Genomic DNA, 26,647 nt, shown 5'->3' on the forward strand with positions numbered 1-26,647 from the left:
AGAGAACAGTTAGAAAAAGCTGAAATCAGGTAATATAGAGTCAGCACAATTAGGAAAATAAATGTGTTTGCTATACGCAAGTTTGTACTTGTTGAATAATGGAATTGTGGTAAGTTGATTGATGGCCTGATTTAAGAGTACAAGGTAAAAATAGTTACATAAATTAGTTGAGACTCATTTTTTTCATATAAAACTGGAGATGATAAAACTTCAGAATTTTTATTTATTAAAAACATTTTTTTACATTTATTTTTCAGAGACAGGGAGACAGAGCGTGAGTGGGGGAGGGGCAGTGAGGGGGGTACACAGAATCTGAACCTGGCTCCAGGCTCTGAGCTGTCACGCGGGGCTCGAACTCACGAACCGTGAGATCATGACCTGAGCTGAAGTTCGATGCTTTACCGATTGAGCCACCTGGGTGCCCCAAACTTCAGAATTTTTAAAGGATTAAATATTGTGTGTAAAAGTACATACTACTCTGCCTTTTGAGTTTACAGAAAGTGTTTGGATAGGATTAATATTTATATTATTTATTTATTATTAAATCCTTATTTTGGAGTTTAAAATTATTTATTTTCATATATTTTAAATCTTATTTTTATTTGTATTATTGTTATAGTTTATTAATAATTATTTACATTTTATCTTTAAATATATTTGCATGTGTCATTTGAAAGACTCTGTCCTTTACCAAAGAGATATGCTAGATTTTTGTATGTGTACTAACCAAAACTGATTTCTTTTCTCTTCTTTGGTTCAATAATAATAATGGAAAAAAGGGCAGGGCTTTAAAGTTAGCAGTCTTTAAAAAGACCTTAACGTCATTCCTATTGTTGTGGATTACCATGTTCAAAGTACAACTTGGGAACACTTGTCTCATCATCAAATGAAAACCCTGAAGGCGGCTAAATGAATGAGCCAACCTTCTATTTACTCTATGCAATAACTTGTGATCTTCTAGAGGATCATGAACAACATGCTGTCTGTTTGGAATAGTCATCTTTGTTGATGATGGTTCAGTATATTCTACCAGTACTACCTTATATAACCATCCCTCTGAATCATTTTGGGACCACCATGGCCACACTCTGTCCAGTTGAGATTGTAGTCCCAAGATTCTCTGCATGAATACAGAGTTAGTAGGGCATTTTGCTTCCTGGCAGAGGTTCTAAATGCTATACATAAATCTCACCACTATCCTGGACTAGAAAGCATTCTGGAAAACCAAGGCTCTTGAGCACTTCCTCCATGTCACTGCCATATCTTTATATTTTACTTCCTCATCCCAATTGCTTCCCCAAAAAACCAATGCTTTCACCTACCCCCCCCCCAAATTTAGATCCTTTAATTGTATGTTAGTAGTGAGGCTCTCATCCAAGCTGGACATCTGTGATCAAGACTGGTATCTTGAGTTTGACCTTCCTCAGTTTTTTGTGTATAATACAATTTTATTACATAGTCACCAGTTTCTCATGAGTATGGATTCTGTTCCCTGATTGCTCTCATTCACAAGATGACACTTGTTGAGATCTAAGTAGATCAACTGATATCTTTATCATTCTCTGCAAACAAATATTTTTCTTTTACTATGCAATGGATTCCATTGTTACTTCAGTCTTAGTTAAGGGAATCTCTGTGACTTTTCCTATGTCTAGCAAAATCCTAAGAAAAGTTAATGTATTTGTGTCCTTGTAGAACTGTTTATTCTTCTACTATAGCTCATAGTGAGTTATGAATTATTGGTGATTTGTTTCTTTACTCTTTGAAGACAGTAACTGTCTGGTTCACAACCTGGCATGGTTCTGGGGTTCTATTAGGTATTCAGTTGATGCTTAATGATTGCTTCATTGAGTAATGATTCTTTATATAACATAATAGTTAAAAAAATTCAAGAAACACTAAATTCATTCAATTTCCTTTATTGAGTATTTGTAATAAAAAAAGAGGTATAAAGTCTTGTTCCCAAGTCCAAACCACTTATTAATTTAAACCTTGAGTTTTCTGATTACCCAATTTGAAGTAATTCTTTTTATAAGTGAAAAAATTGTTTTATTGAAAATTTGAGATAAAAATATGTATTGAAAAAAGCATATGGCAAACATTTCAAGAGTACAAAATTAGTTGTAGAAATAACATAATTTACTGGTAATCCCACATTGTATTAGAAATGTGTGAAGTTTTTTGACATAAAAGTTTTGTTTGCTTGTTTTTTTAGTACTGAGCACCCAGTTTTATAGCTTAGCTGCCCATGGAGAGGTACCTGCTTGCATACATTTTATCTATCTCTTAGATTCAAGGCTTAATCTTCTCAATGGAATGTGAGACTTGAATTTTGATAACTCAGGTGACAAGAATCTTCTTTGATGGATTCCAAAGTTAGCTAGAATTTTTAATGTCAATATGTAAAAGCCTGTATGTAAGGTGTTCTATTTCCTTCAGTTCCTATCCCACAGCAGACTAACCCCCACAATTTCCTTCATGTTTCTCATTCAGAGAAAAAAAAAGATGAAATTTGTATTCAGAATTTTTCTGTGTTTGCTTTTTTTGTGCTGGTGTTTCTTTTCCTGAAGTCAGTGTGGCTCTCATAATTTTCGCTTAGCATCAGGTTATTGATTTAGGGTGGTATAAACTTTGCTGTCTGGTTGCTGGATTTTCACTGAGAACGACCTTCTCTGGATCGTCTTCTAGATCCTGATAGGAAGAAAGAAGAACACATAGATTGTAAATGTGATGAAACTTTAGAATTTAACAATATGATATCCTATGCATGACTATATCTATAAAGACCATAATTTCTTACTGTATTAAACATTAGATTCTGTTTTCTTAATATCCTGTTTATGGTGATGAAATCAAGGTTATCTTTTGATTAAAAGTGTATGAAAATAATAATTTGAAGTTTGATTTTAGTTCTTTAGAAAACTTGGATGAATAGGATGTTTAGAAGAAATCCCTGATAAAACCTTCAATTAAAAAGTATTTGTATAATTGATTCTTTAATTTCAATTGTCTATGTTGGGTTGGTTTAAAATCAGATATACCTATAATGCATTTACAATCCTTGCAATTTCTTTTGACTATTAATATGTAATTATTTTAGAAAGTCCAATCTTGGAATTTGTTTGAAGTTCCACATGGAAAATCTGTCATTGTTTAATCTATTAGAATGCAAGAGAACCTGAGTGAAAGATTAGAAAATGCATATAGGTATAGTTATGAAGAAAACTGTAGTGCATGGGTAATATATGCATGTGTATAATCTACACATTATATCAAAATTTTGTAGAAAGTTATATTAATAACTTTCTATATGTGTATAGTTTTATTTTTTTATTATTTTTTTAATGTTTATTTTTGAGAGAGAGAGACAGAGCATGAGTGGGGGAGGGGCAGAGAGAGAGGGAGACAAAGAATCTGAAGCAGGCTTCAGGCTCAGAGCTGTCAGCACAGAGCCTGATGTGGGGCTGGAACCCACTAATGTTTACTAGCCTTTAATTTTACTAATGTTTCAAACTGTAGCCTGATCTCTAACATTTTTAGAGAGTTCAGGTTCACCAGCAACCAACTTTTGCTTGGCTCATATTCAAGGATTTCTTTTCAACTTAACTCTACTTGAATCTACTTTAGTGGTTTCAAAAATCTAGCACTTTACTTGAGTATGATTGCCTTTCCTTTAACATTTGTTATCCTTACATCTTACTGATAGTGTAGAACATGAATAAGTTATTTTCTGATTTTTATCAGCAAAATACTTTGCCTCAAAATTTGCTAACTTGTCTCCCTGAAAGACAACAAGATCCAATAAAATATATTAAAACATTACCCTTTGGATGTATCTCCTATGCACAGTACTATCAATACATTTACCTTGAACTCTTTTGTTGGTGTGTATCTTCCTCACAGGTGTGTCTAAAATTAAATAGTTGTAGTTAGAAATACTTTCAAGTTATGGCTAACATAGACAGGAGACCGTAATTAAAGAAAAGTATAAAGTTTAAAATAAGCATCACTTAAACATGTAGTTTTTTTTGGAATCATGAGACTTTTTCATTGGCTACAGACAGGCATTTGTTGTCCACTGATGAGAACGAATGTTCACTATTTGCAAAACATTGTTTCATTATGGCATTTGGAGCCCCATACAATGTGTTATTTTTCCATAGAGTAAGTGACTTACATGACTTTTTCACCTTTTTTATAAAAAGCATTGCTTTATGATGAAGGAATATTTAATATTATATACAGTGTAACAGAAGTGTCTTCCCAGAGATACTGAGTCATTTTTCCGGTCATTCCTATTTGTGATGTATCAGACTTCTGCCTCTGAAATTCTCATTGTAAATTAATTCACAATTACCTTATGGAACGCCAGGACAACAAGATAGCATTGGCCTAATAACTCTAGAAATATAATATTAACCAACTTAGGAAATGTGTGCCAACATACTCCCAAGTTTAATTCCAATCCTGTAAGACCATTTACAAAATTAACTAGTTAAAAATAATAAAAGCTTTCATATTTAAGATTTTAAAGTGTTTCATAACTATACAGTTTTTTTGTTGTTATAGTTGCATAATACTTCCCAATTCCTTGTTTTTCTTTAACTCCTCAACAAGACCCCCTGGTAGGCCCAAATTCACATTTTCACTCTGCTATTGGATGCTTAAGATCAAGGTTAAATGTGGTTTCTACAGTGACTTCATTTTTCTGCTTACCTTGTAAAATTTTTCTCTATACATTTCTTGCTTTTATATATTATTTATACCCAATAATCAGGTCAAAATCTTTCTATTATATATATATTTTTTTTTCAATTCTCCGAAATTTCATTAAAAAGTAAAGCAAGAAACTGTCACCAACAGTTATGTTGGCTGTATGACACCAAGTAAGAAAGAAACATTTTAAAAATGTTTGAATAATTTTGTTTCTACATGGCACATTTCCAACATGGTTTATTTCCCACGGAATGTAAGATGTGTAATCACTTATGATACGTTGTTAATAGAGTAAAATAGAATACAGAACTGTAGAAAACCTCATTAGGTTCGATATTGAGTCTAAGTTTTTTTGAGATAGAAAAGTCTGAATTATGGACTATGGTCCAATTGATATATTTCCATTAACTTCAGGTTTATTTGGTAACAAAATAAGGGCTTATAAAATATAGTCAAGAAGAGATGGATCCAGTCTTTAATTAGTGAATAAGACCATTGTTTATAATGGACTTGTTAAACTCCAAATAACAGTTACTGTATAATTTAAAGCAAGCTCACAGAAGTATTCGCAGCATTACGTTTCAAAACAAGCACTTACACTCAGATTTTCTTTCATATACTTGGCAGCATCCAATTAAGTAATTAATTTGTTACTAGTTTGCTATGATAATATTAAAATAAGAAGTATTAATTGTTTGCAAAAAAATCTTTAGGAGAAAGTCTAATAAAGTGTAGAAAACCAGATTTGTTCCCAGTGGCTTTCTGCTATCTCAATATGAATGAAAGTGGGATCAAGTCATATGCTTAGAGAAGCAAAATGTGGGAGAATAAACCAATCATATGAATGATCCCACATGAAGGCCCCTCCCTACCATGTTTTATGAAACACGCAAAGTGCTTCAGCCCAATTATTTATAGGATTTTTGCATATTTACCATGGGTATGGCTCTCAGAAATTTAAATTAGGTGTAAAATATTACTTCATTACATTTATACTATATAAGTGTATTGTGTTAATATAGTTGGCCATGATATGTACAGTAGCTAGCATTACTGGGAGCTTGTGTTTACTGAGCGTTTTTCCAAGTGCTTTTCATACATTAACTCATTTATATGTAAGTGACATTACTATCCTCATTTTCAGATGAAGAATCAACTTAAGTTAGTTTGAGTTGGAGCCCAGATCAAAAGCCAGACCTGCAAGCTGATCCCTATTCTCCACACAGGCTTTACATGTTATATTGGCAGATTTGTCAAAACCATCCAAAATGACTTGTTTTTTGTTCCTTCCTCTATAGCTTGATATTCTCCCTTAATTACTTTGGTAGTTTTAGTAAATGTAATTTTATCTAAGATAAGTGTGAAACTTCTATGCATTTCATGAGAACATTTTTTAGTTGGGGGCTGGGATGTACTTCAATGATAAATCACAATATTGAAACCAAAAGGGCCACTGAGCCATGTTACTAGTCATGACTAGAATAATTGAGGAATATACTCAATTCATCAAAATGTACTACATGTATCACTATAAGCAGTCTAGATAGAAAACTCCAAGCTTTAATATGAAGACTACAGTTTGGATAGAGATCAATTATCTATACTATGAAAGAACAAAAGCAAGCCTTGCGTGGTGTACTCTTTATTCACAGCAGCTTCTTTGGAAATAGGTATCTCAGGATCTGGACACTTATAACTCAGTGATGACGCATCGGCTTTACAGGGCTAGGAAACAAAAATACTAGCATGTCTAGTTAGTTTCCAGATACTAGTAACTATGCTTCTTATGTTGTCTTTCTTATGAGAAGAAAAGCCTTAGAAATGTTTTTTAAAATTTGTGATGTGGCGTTGTGGAAATTAATGCTTTATAGATATGTAGAGAAACCAAATATTGAGAACTAAAGGAATCAACCTCTGGGATAAAAGAAACAGGAGTTAAAGAAAGATTTCCTTAACTAAAATTAGAATATCATATTCTTGTAGCAGGTATATTTTCTTTTGCCTGAAGTTATTGTTATGTACTTAGTTCACTGTCTATAATCGACTTGTTAACTGGGGCTTATTAAAGGTGAGGAAAACATACTTACCTGAAGTTTAAGACTAAATAAAGCAAAGCAATGTATATATAGGTGCAGCTACTAATTGATTCATTCTCTAAAAAGCACTGCCATTCTACAAAGCTGCTTACTATGGCAAGGACTTAACAAAAAAAAAAAGAATTCAATTTAACCTTCATAATATCTTCACCACTTCCCTCAAATCCTTGTTTTCCTAGCTGACAGTTAAACATTTGTGGGTAGATGAGTAAATTCTGTATTAGATCATACAGAAAACTTTGATTCTATTACGGTTTTGGCTGTGTCACACTCTCCCTACAGTCTGAACGGAAATCTTGTATTTTTCAGACACATATTTTTCTATTGAGGGGAAATTTAATCATTGGTTAAATAAAAATTATTTATTTTTACTATCGCTGAAGGGTCTCAACACTATATATAAGAGATTTTACCTATATAAAATAAAGAATAAAGAAACAGTTGCTTAAAACGTGTGGTCCCAAAAGAATTTACATCTTGGACATAGTGATAACAAATTAAGCAGAAAAACCATCTTGGACAATACTTTGGAGAAATACCAAGTTTCAGTTGTGTTTCTCAAATATTTCAAGACGTATTTTTGATTTTTGTAAATAATTTATATGCTTCTTTAAAACAATTTGTCATCTAAATACTTTCATTTTTAATAAAATGAACTAGAAATTCATTTATTCAAATGCCAATTACCCAAATAATATTTCATTAGTATTTACTATTTCTTTGAATAATTACCATTTAGAGTTTGCATAAGATTTTGAATTCTTTTTTTTCTCCTTTGGTTTTAAAAGTAGGTCCTTTTAATGCCATAGAGAACATTCATACTTTAAAGATTAATTTCATATGCAAAATAATTTACATCTCCAAGTATAGATTATCACTCAAACTGTTAGAAGAAACAGATATTCATTCTCAAGAATGTAGTTTGGAAAAGAAAATTGCTAAATGCACTGTTTTGTTTTTATTTCTGGATCTATGCACTTAAAAAATCTATAAACATGCTTTTATTATTGTTGTGGGGGCAGTGAATACATTTTTTTAAATATAAAAAGTATGTCAATTTAGACTTCTTTAAACAACTACCAATTTAAAAAGTATTCTTCTTTCAGATACTTAAAATATCCTTACAATTATCTGTATCAAAGAAAAAAAATATTCATTGCTCCCCAAGTTTATACCATACAACTTTTTAAAGACCGTTTCAACTAGTAATCATTTCTTCATTATTATTACTTAAACTTCTATTGAACTGATCAGTCTCTTAAGACAACGTATGATGTTGTCTTTTTCAACCTTATGAAAAGAAAAACCTGAATGTTCAGTCTTTAAAAAGTTGAATTCAGTCACCAGAACCTGTTAGGCGGGTTAGTGGTTTTCCTTTTACTAACCTCCCTGAAGCAGTCTTTTAATGTCTTCATCTTCAAATAAATGACCATCACCTCCTTCAATGAATTTGGTGACCTTGGTGACCTCTGAGAGGATACATGTTTATAGCAGAAATTGGTTTATGTAATAGAAACACAGGAGACTTGATGTGATACATAATGGCATCTGGCAAACAATGAATTCCAGACCAACACTTGGTTCTTTTTCTATCTTTAGTGTTGGTTTTTGATAAGTCAGTTTTCTTATAAGACTATTGAACAATATATCACAAAACAATCAATACAACCCAATGTCATTTGGATTTCATTCTCTATCTTTGGGCTTTTTTTCACATGTTGGCATGGAACTTGAATGAAAGAATGAGATAGAGTAGAAAACCTGTAAAAGGGCTCAAAGATTATTTTAGACTGAAACAGGTAGCTTAGGTCAAGTCACATTTTAATTTTTCTACACCTTCTTGCAATATTTATTGCTGACCTTCCTGCAATAATTTCTTCAGTGTTTCTTCTGTTTCTCCACCACCAGTGGAAATCCTAGTGTATTTTATTTCAGGACCTGAAAGAAAGAAAAAAATTTTTTTTTTAAAAAAGGTCTAAAACAGCTATGGGCAAACTTCCTACCGAAAGGGCCAGATAGGAAGTATTTTAGACTTTGTAGGCCATACGGCTCGTGGTGCAGCTATTCACATTGCCATATTAGTGTGAAAATAGTTACACACGTTATACGAAGGACTGATCACACTGGGTTCAAGACAGAACTTTACGTAAGTAGGTGGCACAAGCCATGGTTGCTGACTGCTCATTTAAACAAATACTTAAAACATAGCTGAATTCAGAATTTTAGGCTAATTCATTGGTGGGAGACTGACACAGAGGTTTGCTAAACTGATCAGTTGCCTTATACAAACTTGTGTATATTTCAGTATGTAGATGTGTAATAAACCTTAAGCTAAATGGAAAATCAAAGGAGGGAATCATTTTTCTTCTAGGATTTACTAACTCATTACAAATAGCAAGGGGAAAATGTTATGTCACATGTATGAATATGTATAATAAAGACACATGCTTATAGATTAGTCCACAAATTCCAATTCAGAGAAAAACACAGATTAGTTAGGATAATATTATTGCTGTCAAAAAATGATGTATCTTCAGTAACCACCATGAAAATGACTTAGTCAATTTCTCTAGTGATTCTTAAAGAGACAGAGCTTTTTTTAAGATTTACTATGGTTTTATCTTTATAATTCAAGCATAGTTCCATGTATGGAATCAAAGATTACCTGTAATGATTCGTTCTTCTCTTGTCTCTTTTTCGGTTATTTCCACAGGCACTCCATCAATGATTTTAGTGTATTTTTTAATAATTGGCTCTAAAAGTAGGGGAAGAAAAATGCATATGGTATATCCCCTTATGATGCCCAAACTGCCAAATGTAGACATTTTCATTATTAAATATATTTCTCAAAGCCATACCATTTAGAATTCAAACATAATCATTTGGGGGACATATCTTAAATAGGTTTAGATCAACAAATGTCTAAAAAGCGTAGTAGTTATGTCCTGAATCTTGGGTGAGGGAGAGAGCTAACTCTCCATGCCATACTTATTTTCTGACAATGGAGTGAGTGTTTAGTAAGAATCCAGGGAATTATACATCATTAGAGTGGGAACCCTGCTGGAGAGTCCCAGCAGTGACTGATTAGTCAACCTTATACAATGGTCATTTTTTCTTCTAAATCCAATAGATCACTTTGTATTGACATTATTATCATTATATTTCATAATCATCACTTGCATATGCACGATATGCATATGTTGGACCTGGTGACTTAATGGTTAAATTAACTCCAATTTGTTACATTGGCTTAATTTCATTAAAGGTAAATTGTATTTTATTTGTAAGTGAGAAAAATATTCCCACAATTTATATAAAAAGAAAGCCAAGAGAAAACATCAGATGTTCAATATATTTAACCAACACTATTTCAAAATGATCACAGTGATCCTAACTAGGCTTTAGGAAATACACATAACGCACCTCCATGGATCACTTCAGTTACTGTTTCACCTTCTTTAATCAGTCTGAGCTCAGGTTCACCTTCAATTTTGACCTTTGTTATTGTGGGTCCTGAGGTATTGTTTTAGGAGACAAATTATCATGTTAAGGCAGTTCTTTAACTTTGACAGAACAGGAAATTTGTTTTAACACTTGGTGTTATTCAAACATCAAAGTGGTTTCAGGTTCTATGAAATCAATTTTAAACATTTCCCATTGTCTTCAAATTAAGCAGTATTTATGAGACCAAATGACTCAGTCTATTGGTGTGCTACTACAATTACTTTCATGATTCATGTTTTAGCATTTAGCATAAGTTCATCCATTCATTTGCAGTTGTGAAGTAGAATCACAGAAGGTATTATATGTTGCTGTACTTTGTGAATTATACAGTATGTACAAATTTAAGTTGCTCTAATGATAAGTAATTTAGATCTTACTTTACTATGCTGATATCATCTATAACTTTTATTAAATTTTTAAATTTAATTTTTAATTACTCAATACTGTACACTTTTTATCAAATGTGCATAAGACTGAACATTTAAAAAAACCTCAACCTTTGGTACATATATTTAAGACACCGAATTTCAGATTTTCTGGGAAAATGAATTTGAGTACTTACCTTATATGTGAAAATTATTTATTGATTAATAATTACTAATTATTTTAATAATTAATATACTAATTAATAATAAAACAGTCCTTCAAATGCAGAAGTTAAACAAATGTTGCATTTGACTTACAAAATGATTTTGCTCCCAGAGAAAATCATTTTGAATGTTAGAAAGCTGATTACTACATTAGTTGACCAAGACTATTTTATAGAGAAGAAAAGTAAAGTTCAGTACATTTAACTCATACTGTAACACCCTTCAGCAGTTGAATGTCACTATATTTGCTTATCCTTGAGAGGCTTTATTTGTCCAGAAATTTTCAATGTTACACCATTACCCAGAGTTAGTCTAAAACAATCTAAAATAATGAAGATAATTGTTCATTCAAATAATAAATGAATGATATCATAATATTTGATCTGTGGGACCAACGGATATTGAGTATCAAGTGTAAGTCCAGGTTTTTAAGGTGTAGAAATTTCAAAAGGAAAATACACCTAAGGAATTTAAGAACAGAAATGAGTTAATAAAACATCCAAATCAACATTTCTTTTGGAAAAGCCTAAACTGAAATTTCAGAAACACCCTCTATCATGATGCTCTATGAAGGTAGGGATTTTTATCAAATCTTTTTTTTTTTCACATTTACTGCCAGCACTTAGGAGAATGCCTAGCACTATAATAAGATGCTCAGTAAGTGTTTGTTGAAATGAATTTCAGTTGATTTATTCTTAATTCTATAATTGGTTAAGTACCCTTTATAAGAAATACTTTAAATTGTATTTTGGAGTCTAGTATATACTTAGTAAGAATTCAGGAGTCATTAATGAACCTGCAAAAGTTCAGTGATAGGGAAATGCCAGTAGCAATGTTAGAGCTGGACAATTGTGAATGGCTGTCAAGATAATTACGTGTTTCCTTCAGTATGTTACACAGACATAAAACTTCTGAATCTTTGAACTTAAAAATTTTTAATACGTCGGTGACATGACCCCATTTGTCATCCTTGTTCCCTTTCTAGGAAGAACCCAGGTAGAGTTGATGCTCCACTGGGTGCCTAATTCAAGAAAGATTAATACAATAGAATCCCACTGGCAAAAATTGGGAAGATAAATGGGTTGAATGAAGAAGCTTGAAAGAAAAGATAGGAATCTTTGGAAATAAGAAAAACACATGTGAATGATTTTGATTATAGAAGCTGTGTACAAGTGATTATATAAATTTTTAGGGAATCTAATTTTAAAAAGAGTATAAGAATGTTAAAATCAAATGTATTACCAAGGATTATTTGATAATTTTCATTAAAATGATCAAGAAAAATTTCTCAACAAAAATTTAAGTGATTTAATTTCTTAAGACACCAAATTCTCATCAAAATATAAAAGAAATCAAATGACCATAGGTGTAGTATTTTTTTAGTAAGCACAGATTTCAAAGCCTACATCAATTATCAAATTTAGGTCTCAAGAATAAAAATATAGATAATTAGCTAGGAAATAAACTTTTATGTGTATGTTTCCAATACTTAAATGTAAATCATGGCCTGCCTTTAAAGGAACAGACAAAAATATTCAAGAAATTGCCATCTCAATTTACAGAATGAGAAGAAATATCAAAAATAATCAAAGTTATATCAAATAATCAAAAATAATTAAAGTAATAGTTTTTTTGACATTCAATTGAGAACATGATTAATTCTTTTTTTTGAAGATTGTTTCTATCCTTCTTAAGAATAAAGGAGAAATCCTGGTCTTTTCACTGTGGTAAGTCACCACATTAAGATGCTTAGACATAAAAATAAAATGTTCTTACGGTCTGACCCTTGGTAATAATTAAAATACATGAAATAAAGGTGGCATCAAAAATGTTGGAGCTGACTAACAGACAGTGACGGTAGAAAGAAAACTATTTAATATTCTAGTCTGAAATACCAGAAGGAAAATAAATATACCAATTGATGTATATTATATATGTATATAAGAATATGTGTATTCTCAATATGTAAGTTCAGGACTGCAATTAAGAATACTTATTTCTTTTTGACTTAATGCACCAGCTGCTTATTCCTTCATCTGTTTCTGGTGGCCTGATTTAAAAATATATCATATGTGGTTACTATTTTAAAAGCTTTCATCAATGTGCAGCTTCAGTGCTCTCTTATATGGTTGAATGAAAAATGCCTGTATTTTTGGAAGAGCTTCTTATAACAAGATATCCATGTGGGGAGATTGGAGATAAAGCTACAAAATAGTACACTGAAGGAGTCTAATTGCAGTATAAAATAAAGCTCGGATTTATTTGTTTATTTGTTTGTTTACTTATGTATTTATCTGGGTTCTAGTGCTAATGCAATGGCCAATTAGGTTGAAATGAAATCAAGTACAAGCAAATGTACTGAAAGTATTAGGAATGCACCATCTACTCTGCTAAATAATTTGCATTCCGCATTCTGCAATCACATGAGCATGCCATTGATATAGAAATATTTAGCATGTTAGTTTCAAAAAGAATGTAGATACATTCATAGAAATCAGTCTATTACTTGGATTTTTTTTTCACAAAGAAGGAACCATGTATAACAGTTGATTTTACCTTCAGTTTTGATAATAGGCTGAAGACTGCCTTCAATCACTTTAATTTTTGGTTCCACAACTTTGGTTATAATTTTAGTTGCTGAAAGTATAGAAAGTGGAACATAAATGATGTTTACATAAAAACAACCTGAATAAAATTGTCCTCTCTCTCTTTGGTTTAATCTTTGCTGGGTACTGAGGTATAAGGGGTGGTAATGTGTTCAGGCAGTCAGGTCCAGTAAATATTCATGGTACATTATCTATCGTCTTCTCATGTCCAGATGGTGTACTCTGAAGTCCAGACACATGGATTTGTTCCAGTGAAATATATACACACTAAGTGAGGAATCCTATCTAGAGACCTGTAATTTTGAACTGCAACACTAAAGCTCTTTACCTTCTTTAGTACTTCTTGAAAATATTGGCTGCATAGCAACAGAAGACAAATAAACATGATTAATGTCATGCAATTCATAATATCTTCAATTGCATTGTTGGGTTTTTTTTCTCATAAGAAAAAATGAAAGACAAAGGCAAAATATTTTTCATGCATTTGATAACAGTGATATAGAAAGGAAAATATGAAAAAATAGTTCGAAATGATTAAAAGTAAAAATAAATTTCAACCAGCCAAATATGAGCTCTATGCAACAAATATGATATGATCAGTATTTAAATTATAGGCTAAAATGTTTAATTTTCAGCCTTAATATCATCATCATTTTTTTAAAACTTAGAAGTACGTATTTGAAATGTGCCATCCACCCAACTCAGAAAATAATATGCAAACTTTATTTAAAATAGCAGCAAACTATTTGGTTGACTTTTTTTTTTTTTTTTTTTTTTTTGTACAGATTAACTGGAAATGTGCCTCTGGAGCCATACAACCAGAGCTACTGGCTTTTGTCATTTCTACTTAGAAACCTTAAAAGATGGCTCCATTAGGGGTGCCTGGGTGACTCAGTCAGTTAAGCTTCTGACTTCAGCTCAGGTCATGATCTCACAGCTTGTGGGTTCAAGTCCTGTGTCGGGCTCTGTGCTGACAGCTCAGAGCCTGGAGCCCACTTCAGATTCTGTGTCTCCCTCTCTCTCTACCCCCCTCCACCCCAACTCACTCTCTGTCTGTCTGTCTCTCTCTTTCTCTCAAAAATAAATAAACATTAGGGGCGCCTGGGTGGCTCAGTCGGTTGAGCAGCTGACTTCGGCTCAGGTCATGATCTCACAGCTCGTGAGTTTGAGCCCCGTGTCCGGCTCTGTGCTGACAGCTCAGAGCCTGGAGCCTGCTTCCGATTCTGTGTCTCCCTCTCTCTCTGTTCCTCCCCTGCTCATTCTCTGTCTCTCAAAAATACATAAACATTAAAAATAAATTTTAAAAATAAATAAACATTAAAAATGTTTTTTTTTTTTAAATGATGGCTCCATTAGATAGTGGGCCACACTAAAGCTAACTGCAATTATAACAGATTGTGTTGACACATTAGAGATGAGATGTTAGCACAATTTGGGTTTCTGTCACATTCTCACCTTTGGTTTCTGAAATGTTTAGCTGTGTCAACTTTTAAAAATTCCTATGAGTTCCAGACCTTAATTGTGACTATGTTTCAGTCATATCAAATTTTATATCTTGAAATCTTAAATTATGAAGCTCTAAAATATATCAAATCTATGCATCTAATTACTGATCCCACAAGTGGTCTTGCCACAGGAAACCTTTCCATGAAAACTAAATCCACAGAGGTCTCTGCTGCTACTATCAAAATGGGTTAATTACTTTTAGCATAAATTTTCAAGTGGGACTCAAAGTACGGGATGTTGCTATAGGTTGGTAGCTTTGTTTCAATCTTGCTTGACTGAAGACTTAAATAGTTTTGACAAGTCCTGGGCTGAGGATCAAATACTGATTTTATTCTGCTGTACCTCAAATGTTATGTATTTGGCAACATATACTAAAGAGAATTTTTTCCCCATACAGTTGAAAACTATGATATTTTGGGGATAAGAATAATATATAGCAAGGAAATTAAAGAAATTTTAGAGACAAGTCAATAAAGGAACATAAAAATGGAACCTTAGTTTTAATTACTCTCCACCTCTATTTGAGGAACACTTCTAAATAGCAGCATTCCCATGTGGGGAGGAGTTAAAGAAACATCTGGCATCAGAATGCAAATCTCTGAGCAGTTTCAAGAGCTTTGAGTAGGTAGACAAGGTGTATTAGACTTACATATTTTTGTAAATCGTAACGTATTTTCTGTGAGTGAGGATCCAATTTTAAGAGAGGAAAATAAAGGAATTATAAGATTGTGGCTCACTCTAGGCAAAATATTGCATTGGCACATGTAGAAAGTAGTGGACCTTTAATGGATAAAGTAGGAAAGGTAAAGAAATGTAGTATAGTTATACATCTTTAGTGAGAAAGATGACATAACATTTCTGATGAATAGAGCCCATAATGATTCTTTAATTTGTTATAAAATATATACAAGATTGTATACTTCCATACTGGAATTTATACCAGGTTGAATCATAGCTATTCCAGCTCCATCTTTCAAACAGTGCTGAGCTGGCCTGATACTGGATTTGCATGTGTTATTATTACATCATTCAGCAGACATTTTGTTTTGCTCCTTACATTTTCTTTATTCTTTTTCCATATCTAGTGTAAATCTTAAGGAATTTTTTTTATTAAATACCAGAATGATCACAGTATAAAATGGAGTTATTTTCTAGGCAGAGTAAATGTGGGAATTGAAGTAATCCTTTAACTACTGGTGCATTTTGAGTGTTTAATTGTAGAGTCAAAACAAAATGAAAAGAATTTCTGCTTTGAAAGCTACAACAAAGGAAAGAAAAAAGACAAATGACGAAAAAAGCACATTGGAAAAAGAATACTACACGTCACAGTTATGAGAATGAAATGCCCTTTACCATTGTTAAGTAGTAGAGGTTTAATTTTGATAATCTGGTAAAGTCAGGGATAAAAGAACCTTGGAATCTAGGAACTTAGGTTTATTGCCTGGCAAAGTCCAATTTTTGGATTTGGATTTCTCCCCATCCACTTTTGGATGGGGAGAGTTTTTGAACTGCCAATTCATAAACATTAGGATTCTTTGGCACACCCCTCCCACCGTGCCCTTAGAAAGCTGATGGCTTGAGGGTGGAATGAACTACAAATCCTTCAGCAGTGTTACTTCTGTGTCCATACATCTGAATTTTCAGATAGCTCTGGAATGCCTTTTAGCTGTCTCTCCTCTTCGTATGTTTGTATGTTTTTTTTTTCCATGCTAGCAATTATGTTTTACTGCTATTCCCATATCCTATCATTCTTGTTTTTCAGATGAATGGGAAAGTGGTCCATAGAGGCTGAATGGTAATGGCCCTGGCTGAGAGGTCTCATCCAGACCTTAAGCCTGTGTCAAGTGGGATGAAATTTGCCATTGTTTGGAATTCTAAATACCAGATTATCAGTAATTTCCAAGTACAAAGTAAATATTGTGTTTTCTTTTTTGTACATCTTGTCACTTGTATATGACAAATATTCATTATGTACTTACTGTAGACAGTCATGGGGATTTCTTTGAAGGTGCTACCACGAACAAACTGAAAATAAATACACTTGTATTTAGTAACATGAAATTAGTAGTTTTATTAACAAAATTATGGCACCACTTTAATTCTTACTAAAGTGAAAATAGTGAAGGTATCATTACATTTAATAGAAATGAAGTCTTCATCTAAACCATTTTACAATCTCCTGCTATTGGGCCAGATGGCGTAAAAATTATTGAAGGTGTTACTCAAGAGTCTTAAAAATTATGGAATAGTTAATCCAAAGTTAAATGTTTATTAAATAATATTTCATACGTTTTCTGATACTTTGACTTTATAAGGATAAAGGGGGAAAATACTTTTTTGCCTTTAACTACTGTGATTAGTGATAATTTTTTTACAAGTACATACTTTCTCTTTCCCTTATATTCTGTAGCAAAGGCATTTGGTGATAGAAAGATTATAGTATTTTTTATCTGCATTTCTTTTCTTTCCAACTGGACTGTATTTTTTAAATAAAGGGACATCTCTGATTCAGCTTAACATTTCCCATTATAGTTAATACAGTGCTTGAGCCCAAGTAGGTTTCAGAGATATTTGTAGAATAAAACCATAAAGAAATTACCTCATTTACTCACGGGTGAGCCAGTGGCACATAATCAACAAAGAGCGGTCCAAGTCCAGGGTACATCTAAGCTACTCATGTATACATTTCTAGTCTTTTATGTAAAACCTGCAATATCTGTTTAGGAACAAATCCAATAATGTTCTGTACCTTAATCTGGATGTATTTGATCAGTTTATTAAGGATTTCCAGTAGCTGATCATTTCCAACAGGTGTGTCTATGAAGAGGAATATTAAATTAATATTGATAAGAGCATTTGAAATACAAATATACACTTCTATTGAAAAAGATGTAGCCCACTAGTGAGTTCAGTAATTACCAACCTGCTGGGTAGAGGAGTTTATCTACAACATGAATGACACCATTCGTTGTCATGATGTCAGATTCTTTTGATTTCACTTCATTCACCAGAAGTGTATCATTTACCTATCAAAACAGGGGGTAACATCAGTGAGAAATTTAATGAAAAATTAACACGAAGATAATTGAACAATAAGTGAATGCTATCATAAATTCATTCTAGAGAACTCACTCCTTTCAGATAGATTTTGCTTCCTTGTGTGGTCTTCAGAATGTTAGTAACACCGGGTTCGAATCCCTTTCCAATGAAAACTCCTGGTGTCAGGTGATAAAGGATGATGTTTTGAAGGGCATTTTTGTCTCCTGGAGGGAAAAATATATATTTATTTATAACGTGTCATATTTTTTGATAATTTGATACTAGAAAAACTAAGGATAAAAATATTTCTTTGTCTTTAGTTTTTCCACACTGTGATTTCTCATCATTTCATTGTTCTTTCAAGTTGCTATCAACGAATGCCATGTCAAAACAGTCACTTCAGTCTGTTCAATCAAAATATTAGCCAACTTACTGGGAGGAAAAAAATCAAATTATTTTTGGAATTGTAATTGTTTCTTTCCTTGTCACCTAGTTGTGTGGACTTGAATAGAAATAGCATAAGTGAACATTTAGGTCAACAACATGACGGCAAGCAACTGCTAATGTAATGTAATTACTAATGTAATTAAGAACATTAACGAGTGACTTTCTGTATATTCCATGTGGAATTAAAGGAAACTAATGCTAGGCATGAATATTAAAGTGGGGATTTTTTTGAGGCTGACTTCTGTGCAGGAATGCTTGAGGAAGAAATGAGATCCTGAACACAAAGGACAAATATCTGGTATCCACTTTTACTCACGAATCAGAATTTCTTTTTCTTCATTTGTCATTCCCTTAAAGGCATCATTGGTTGGGACAAATAAGGTCCAATCCCCAGGTTGTGTCAGGAGCTCTTTCAGGTCTGCGGCTTCAAGTAGACTGAGGAAAATGCTAAGCAGGAAAGATATGTATATTTATTCTGTTAGATTTAGATTTAGGTATGCTCACCCACAATGCATGGAATAAAATAGCATCCATATATTCTGGAAAGCATGAGAAAGTGTTCATACATTTTCATAGTTCAGATGCAGTTTACCTGTTAAAGTTTAATCAGGGGGAAATTATTTAAATATACATATGGTTTTTAAAATTTCCTAAACTCAGGGAGTGCCTGAGTGGCTCAGTCAGTTAAGTGTCCAACTTTGGTTCAGGTCATGATCTCACAGTTCGTGGGTTTGAGCCCCATGTCAGGCTCTGTGCTGACAGTGCAGAGCCTGGAATCTGCTTCGAGTTCTGTGTCTCCCTCTCTCTCTCCCCCCTCCCCTATTCATGTTCTCTTTCTCTCTCCCTCTCTCTCTCTCAAAAATGAATAAACATTAAAAAAAATTTTGTTTAATTTCCTAAACGTGGTTTTTATCCTATAAAACTTAATAAGGTCACACTTTATAACAAAAAAGCGTGTAGTTTTCATTTAAAATTCTACAAACTAGTCTTGGCTAGTATATAATATCATTTTTAAAAATTAAATATTTACTGTTTATTAATAAAATACTTATTAATGAAATATGTATTATTTTAATTATTAATAAATATTAATGATTTTAACATTTAAAAACTTGGGGCGCCTGGGTGGCTCAGTTGGTTAAGCGGACAACTTCGGCTCAGGTCATGATCTCGCGGTCCGTGAGTTCGAGCCCCGCATCGGGCTCTGTGCTGACAGCTCAGAGCCTGGAGCCTGTTTCAGATTCTGTGTCTCCCTCTCTCTGACCCTCCCCTGTTCATGCTCTGTCTCTCTCTGTCTCAAAAATAAATAAACATTAAAAAAAAATTTTTTTAAAACATTTAAAAACTTAAATACAAAAAAAATTTGCAAGGAATAAGTCAATCTATTAAATTGTTTCACTCACCAAATCATATTATGGTGAAGTAGGAAGTAAAATAGTGTTAACATATTTCAGTTTTGAAAACATTTGCATGGACTTCTTACTGTAAATTCTACATTCAGTATTATTGAATACTGAATGCCTTTTGGAATACTATGAAACAAAACTATGTTAATAGTTCTTGCTCTCTCTCTCGTGTGTGTGTGTGTGTGTGTGTGTGTGTGTGTGTGTGTGTAAATGAAACTAATAGGCTTACCTAAAGCGTTTATCTTGTTTTAGTTTTTCATGGAGGGATTTCTCTGCTGGTTTGATGATCTCTCGGAATATGTGAATGGCACCATTTCTTCCTTGTTTGCTTCCTCTCACCATGCATGAATTTTCAATGCAGACAGCCTAGCAAAAAAAAGAAAGACACAGCTGTACATGTCCTTAATCGAGATGTCCTAAGTGGAAGTAGTTGCATAGTTGAGTTTCTGGAATGACTCTTCTAAGAGGTCTTCTGACCTCTGTGACTGGAAGAAACATCATCTCAGTTCTGTTTTTATGGTGTGGCACAATCTGATCTCACACTTCTTATTCGGTCAGTTACTAGCTAGGCTACTCTATGTATCATCATCAGGAAATAACAAAAATTCACCAGGAAATAGTTTCATCAGGAAGTAACAAAAATTCCATAGAATTCCATGCCTACATCTTTCATCATTCTTCTCCAGGTTCTAACTATTCTTCCACACCCCCTTTAAGAAACTTTTGCCCTTTAACTCTTTAGGACCTTCTTTATTCCTGACTTCAGTGCCTTTTGTGATCTTCACAAATATTTATTATATTTTCCTGACTGCGAGTCCCTATCAATTTATTTTGTAGTGTCTTTGATCAAATATATGTATATGCAGCCCATTTTCTGCAGCCTGTAAAATGTGTGTCATGGAATTGTGGAGCCATAGTGAGCAGCTGCTGTGTGCCCTATCAGGTAATGCTTGACTTCCTATGAAACCTTTGAGCTGTAGATGCATTTGTTACCTGGACAGAAATTGAACAGCACTGCTAGTTGAATTGTAACCTTGATTAGTAATACTTTCTAGAAATTTTCCCTCAGAAAAAATATGTCAGAGCCATTTTATAGACATCAGAGATCTTTATGTGTCTATAAAAAATTACCTTGTAAACTGCACAAGACTTCATAAATCAAAAGCTTGCTTTAGAGAACTTTTAGTGATTTCTAGAATTAAAATAATAAATGCCTTAGAACATAAAGTTATTTATAATGAAACAAACTCAAATTATCTGATTTATTATTACACTGCACTTTTTGTGTCCTTTCTTCACAGTCTTTTCATACATTACTCAGTTCCCTGATCCTCCTCTGAATATTTACTATTATAAAACCACATTAATAAAGTTCTAGAAGCATTCATTATAACAACATTCTTAGACAAGGACATGTCATTTGACATTTAGGCCAATGTGGATGTCTTATATTTTCCTGATTTACTTACTGTTCGATAGACAAAGACTCTGAGCTGTTTGCCTCCAATGGTTTCAAGTTTTTGTCCATTGTAAAGCTCATTAAGCCCAACTTTTACTTTCAGTATGTGATTCTGCAGAATTAATTTAAGAAGCCGCTGATCCATGCTCAGAGTATCATCTATAAATAAATTCACGAGGACAAGGATTAATTGGAAACCATTAAAATTCCTCCTGGTAAGAGAAAATCATGAAAATGGGAAATCCCTAATGCTATCCATATTGTGGATTCTGCGCTCAAAACGTATATGAGTCAACTAACTGCTCAAGGCTATGAATTCTATGCACCAATTAGGAACTCTGTGAGATACTCCATCAAATGAATACCATTTGATGATAACATTGATTTGATAACATCATTCGGAGGAGTCCAAACGATGGACTCCATCTCAGTAAGGGCTACATAGTGTTGTGTGGTCATTGGCAAAAGTTAAGCTCTAATATTGGCCAAGATTTTTTCTGAGAATTTGATATACACTAATCACATGAAAGACTATGGATGAATCATGTATAAATTTATATTTACCTCTGAAGAGAAAATCAAAATACATACACTCTCTTAAATGTGGGTTAATGTCAACACGTGGATTTATTATTACAAAGAGGAATAATAGTATTTCTAGGAATTTGAATGTTTTATTAATAACACTATGTACCACAATTTAGCATTTCAAAAAATATTTTAAAAATAATGCTTGTTTGTTAACTACTCAATTTTGCCTTATAATTTAAATACATCTTTATGAAATCACTTTTCTGGAAAAAGTGGCAGGTTGCATTAATCTAAACACCATCCTTGATTAGCAGCTCTTAGATAAAATACTTATAATAATAGTTTACATCATAATATGAAAGTGATAATAAATAGTCTCTTGCTTTTATTTATTTATAATTTGACACCTCACATCAAATTTTGAGATGGAAAATATACTTATTTTTTCTTAAATATTATGTTGGTGTTAAATAAATCAGATTTATTTTTCTTAAGATCTATTAATACATACCTTAAGTGTGCTGGAAACATGATTAGAGTCATAGAATAACTGAACATCCTTTATCAAAAACTTTCACTCCCTGTAGGCTATTATCTATTCTAATGAAATGTTTTGAAATGAAGGACATTTTAACAGAGACGACGTAGTGCTAATGATGTGTAGTCAATAAAGTAATAATCTGCACCTTGTAGAATGTCTATTATTCCTTAATGCAGACAATCATGGTGAAGAAAAACGGTGCCTGAAGGTTGGTGGGGGGTGGTGGGAGAGTAGGAATGACAGTATCTAGTACATACCTGAAAACGCATTATTCACAGGGGCCAGCAAAGTATATTCTCCATCTGGCCGCAAAGCAGATGCCAAGCCTAGTTGGGCCACGAGGTCTGTGAAAGTGGTTTGCTGATTTCCAGCCAGCTCAATAACTTGTTTAGCTGTAAAGGAAACCATCACCATCCCAACAACATCATCATTGTTATTATCATCATTCTGAAATCAGTAAATCAATTCTTGGCTGTTTTCTATAAGCTATTTACTGCAATCACAATGTGATAAGATAGTCTGCCCTTCCCTAGTAATAGTTCCAGATTCCCTTTTTTGGGGTTGATACAGAAAATTTCAAAAAGAAAATATCTTTCTGGCTTCTTACTTTTCATTGTCTTTAATTCTCTATTCCTCATCTTCCTCCTCTCTCTGCTGTTGCGAATGCCATAGTTCTTTCATTTATCCAAAGCTGACCATTTGGTTATATCTTTCCCTCTGTTTTCAGGAAAAACCATGGTACTTTGAGAACCTTGATAAATTATTAAGTGTTAGAAACTCTGGAAAGCTGATGTTCCATGCATGGAATGCCTGTGATTAACAAGCTACCTATTTTAGTACTCAGTTCACTATTTTGTATCTGTGCTTCACATACCATTCCTTATACTACACATTCATTTTTCATAGGCTTATTCTTGAGGCATCATAACTGGTAAACAGTAGTAGGTAGAAGAATATGAAACTGTTGCTCACCAGAATCAGGAATTAGGACCTGATCAATCAAATGGATAACACCATTATTTGTCACGATATCTTTTTTGTTCACCATTTTGATTCCATTTACTGTTATACTGTCACTGTCACATCCTATCTCAATGGTGTTTCCTTCCAGAGTCTCAAAGACTGCTCCTCCCATAATTGCCTCAGAACACTGGAGGGTGTTCAAAAGGTGGTACTTCATGAGGGCTGGAGAATAAATTAAAAACAGCAAGTTTTTAGATCAAGAGAAACTGCACTTAACCCTTCAAAGATGTGTTTCACTGTGGAACTAATTATTCCTAAAAAATAAAATACATATAAGACCTAAGTATTGACTGAAGATTTTTAAATTCTGTTTATGTTCTAGGAAAGCTTCTTCCATTAACTATACAATAGAAATAGCTCAGCTCAGTAGGAAGAAGAGAAGATCAGTTGTGTGAAATGATTTGTGTAGCACTAGAAAATGTGTTAGAGAAACTTTTCACTATCATAAGAAAGTAATTTCTGATGTGAAAAAAAGAAGAGTTGCTCCTTTCAAAAGGCCTGTATTTATTTGTGATACCTGTTCCTAAGTGCCCAAGCAACCTCTTGCCTTAGCCACTCATAACAGAATGTCTACATATAATTTGTAAAGACATTAGTAGCGGAAGATTAGTAGGGTAAGACAAATCATTCCCTAAAGAAAACATCTGGAGAGTAGACAAAATGAAGATGATTTCTTGGAAGATACTGAAGGAATTTTAATGCCTCAACTGTTTTCTATCCATATCTGCATCATCCAAGTTTTTCATTTTAAATCAGTCAAAATATATTTTGGGAGAGGCTAAGTTAAATGTACTACTCACAATGTAAAATCTATTTGAAAATAGAAAGGGAGATTAGAAAGAAGGCAAATTCTGTGTATCAAATAAGTAATGGCCAAAGAGAACCATGAAGTTTTCTCAACTCAATGATATCTTTTAGCATAAATGTAAAATGAAAAGCATCGCATAATACATATATGATATTAAAATTTGATGATCTAATATTTATTTTCAACAATGGCTAAATCCTTTTTAATGCCTGCTATTTATTTACTTGAAAGCAGTACAAAAGGAATGTGATCTTTAGGATATTCTTATCTTTTAAATTCATTATTTAATTACTCTGCCTACTCTTTCAAGGGCTTTGTTTTCTTTTAAGATTTTTAGAGTCCACCTTAAGAACAAAAATTTTTCTTTGCCTTTGCTTATAAAAGCTGATAATCTTGGCATGACTTAATCTTTTTTTTTTTTTTTTCTCTTTTCTTCTTGGAATTCTGGGAGGGTTCTCAAAGAGGAGGACATTTTTAGTACCTTCAGAAGCCACTTTGTCTCCCATGATCCTTTCTAGGACACCTCGTGGAAGCTTCTCAAAAGCCTCATTGGTGGGAGCAAAGAGAGTGAAGTGACCATCTCTTCCAAGGGCCTCCAGAATATCAGATGTGATAGCAGCTGCCTGAAACACAAACGTGCTTTTTAGAGGCTTGCACACTGCAAATCCAAAGGCAAATGACAACACACTTCACCTAGGCTGATGCAGGGAGCTGATTCTACAGAAAACTATAGAAGTTTGTTCTTGCTAGATCTTTAAAACATTTTTTGACACAACCAACTATGTCCTTTCCAACTTTTTTTTGTAATAATGGGAATTCTGCCCATGTTTGTTTGACTGTAGCAATATCCAGCAGTACATGTAACTGAGATGGACACATACTAAATACACCAAATACACTATGGGCACATAACTAACCATTCTTTATCTGTCATGTCCAAATAAATATGATTATGTCATAGGAGATGATTTCTTCCTTGTAAAATAAAAGTCTTTTCATTTCAAGAAACACATTTGTTATATTTCTGCCAGAGTTTTAAAATAGCATTTTATGGTTAGACTCTGGGAGAGAAAGGAGATGTTTCAATGGTCCAAGGCAATCTGCTGTTATTTCTTCTACTTACTCTAAAAGATGAGAGTTCATCTTCTGCTTCAATGAAGTCTTGAATTGAGGTACCAATTTGTGTAAGGACACGATCAATGACATGTACAACACCATTTGTTGCAATCTGGTTCCCATGGATGATTCGAGCGCAGTTAACAGTGACAACCTATAATTATTTGGGAAAATCCAAGTGCAGAAATCAGAGCCATCCATTGACCACTGACACTGCAAGGCCATTATTTTTCATTTCTGCTAGTAAATGTAACATGAAGGAACCAACATTCTAAGTGTAAATGTTAAAGATGAAGACATATATTGTTCTGTCTAAAAAAGAAACTAAGAGGAGATAGGACCAGTTGAAAACCCTACCCAGTTACACTCAACAAATCTAGAAACTAAGGCAAAAAAGCATTTTTTTTCATTTGAGTTATTGCTTTTTTTCCTTCTCTTCCCTTTACAGACATAGTCATAAACTATTTCAAATGCAGATCAATGAGTTACATTTAAAAAAAGTCTATCGGTCCTAAAATAAGTTCTGAGAGAGAGAAATAATTATTGAACAAATATAATCAGTTCTATTGCAGTGATTTCCTAATTATTGCCTCACTGTTGACCCTTTTCATCCCTGGAAATTTGTTGAAAGAGCCCTATGACCCTGCTGGAAGTTTCCCACAAAGACTTTTCTCTAAATACACAAGAACATAAATCAGTACAGTAGTTAGAGGATGAATAAAGGAATACTTATTCTGTGATTATTTTTTGATAAACTCTTATTTACTATTTTTTCTTAGGTTGTTATTTTTAAAACACATCAACTACTAAAATCTCCTTTATTAAGAACATCTAAGTCTGCTATCAGTCAACTGTGAATTTAATTTCTTCCTCACGATCACTCTCAAGTAGAAATCAGCCACAGAATCAGAAATTTACATGCTATAAACGTGGGGAAAAGGCATAATATAGTACTTACAGTCACTAACATTTTACTGTTTCTGTGAATATTATATAAAAGGTATAGAAAAAATTAAGGGTGCTATTACTCAGAAATGTACTTTTTATTAATGAAACTTACCCCATTAGGATAATGGTTAATGAAAAGTCCCAAATTGTTATACATTGAGGGAATAATCATGCCATTTTTTAAGTCCTTGGTCAACATTCTGTTATTAACCATGTGGCTATGTAAAGCATTCAATAATTCAACATTTACATTGCTCTCCAAACCTCTACGGATATCCTAGGAAAAAATTGAAATAGTAGAAGTTTATTTT

General features: G+C 33.0%; 1 protein-coding gene across 10 annotated transcripts in view; it reads right to left on the reverse strand.

Moving 5' to 3' along the window:
* Window positions 1-1,929: 1,929 nt before the first annotated feature.
* Window positions 1,930-26,647, reverse strand: part of POSTN (periostin) — a 35,694-nt gene continuing 10,976 nt past the window's right edge. Inside the window, exons 5-23 of one of the 10 annotated variants that reach the window (XM_049646842.1) lie at window positions 26,449-26,613; window positions 25,396-25,542; window positions 24,754-24,895; window positions 23,414-23,626; window positions 22,699-22,833; window positions 21,380-21,528; window positions 20,140-20,276; window positions 18,821-18,951; window positions 18,151-18,281; window positions 17,942-18,044; window positions 17,768-17,835; window positions 16,998-17,043; window positions 13,463-13,543; window positions 10,236-10,325; window positions 9,478-9,567; window positions 8,673-8,750; window positions 8,198-8,281; window positions 3,868-3,909; window positions 1,930-2,691 (exon numbers count right to left, since the gene is read on the reverse strand). In XM_049646842.1, coding sequence (XP_049502799.1) covers window positions 2,654-2,691; window positions 3,868-3,909; window positions 8,198-8,281; window positions 8,673-8,750; window positions 9,478-9,567; window positions 10,236-10,325; window positions 13,463-13,543; window positions 16,998-17,043; window positions 17,768-17,835; window positions 17,942-18,044; window positions 18,151-18,281; window positions 18,821-18,951; window positions 20,140-20,276; window positions 21,380-21,528; window positions 22,699-22,833; window positions 23,414-23,626; window positions 24,754-24,895; window positions 25,396-25,542; window positions 26,449-26,613 — 2,070 coding nt within the window. In that variant the 3' untranslated portion in view covers window positions 1,930-2,653. The remainder of the gene's footprint in view (window positions 2,692-3,867; window positions 3,910-8,197; window positions 8,282-8,672; window positions 8,751-9,477; window positions 9,568-10,235; window positions 10,326-13,462; window positions 13,544-16,997; window positions 17,044-17,767; window positions 17,836-17,941; window positions 18,045-18,150; window positions 18,282-18,820; window positions 18,952-20,139; window positions 20,277-21,379; window positions 21,529-22,698; window positions 22,834-23,413; window positions 23,627-24,753; window positions 24,896-25,395; window positions 25,543-26,448; window positions 26,614-26,647) is intronic. The other 9 variants (XM_049646843.1, XM_049646845.1, XM_049646844.1 and 6 more) reach the window with 9 other exon arrangements.

Source organism: Panthera uncia (genome assembly GCF_023721935.1).
Source record: "Panthera uncia isolate 11264 chromosome A1 unlocalized genomic scaffold, Puncia_PCG_1.0 HiC_scaffold_16, whole genome shotgun sequence".
Lineage (NCBI taxonomy): Eukaryota > Metazoa > Chordata > Mammalia > Carnivora > Felidae > Panthera > Panthera uncia.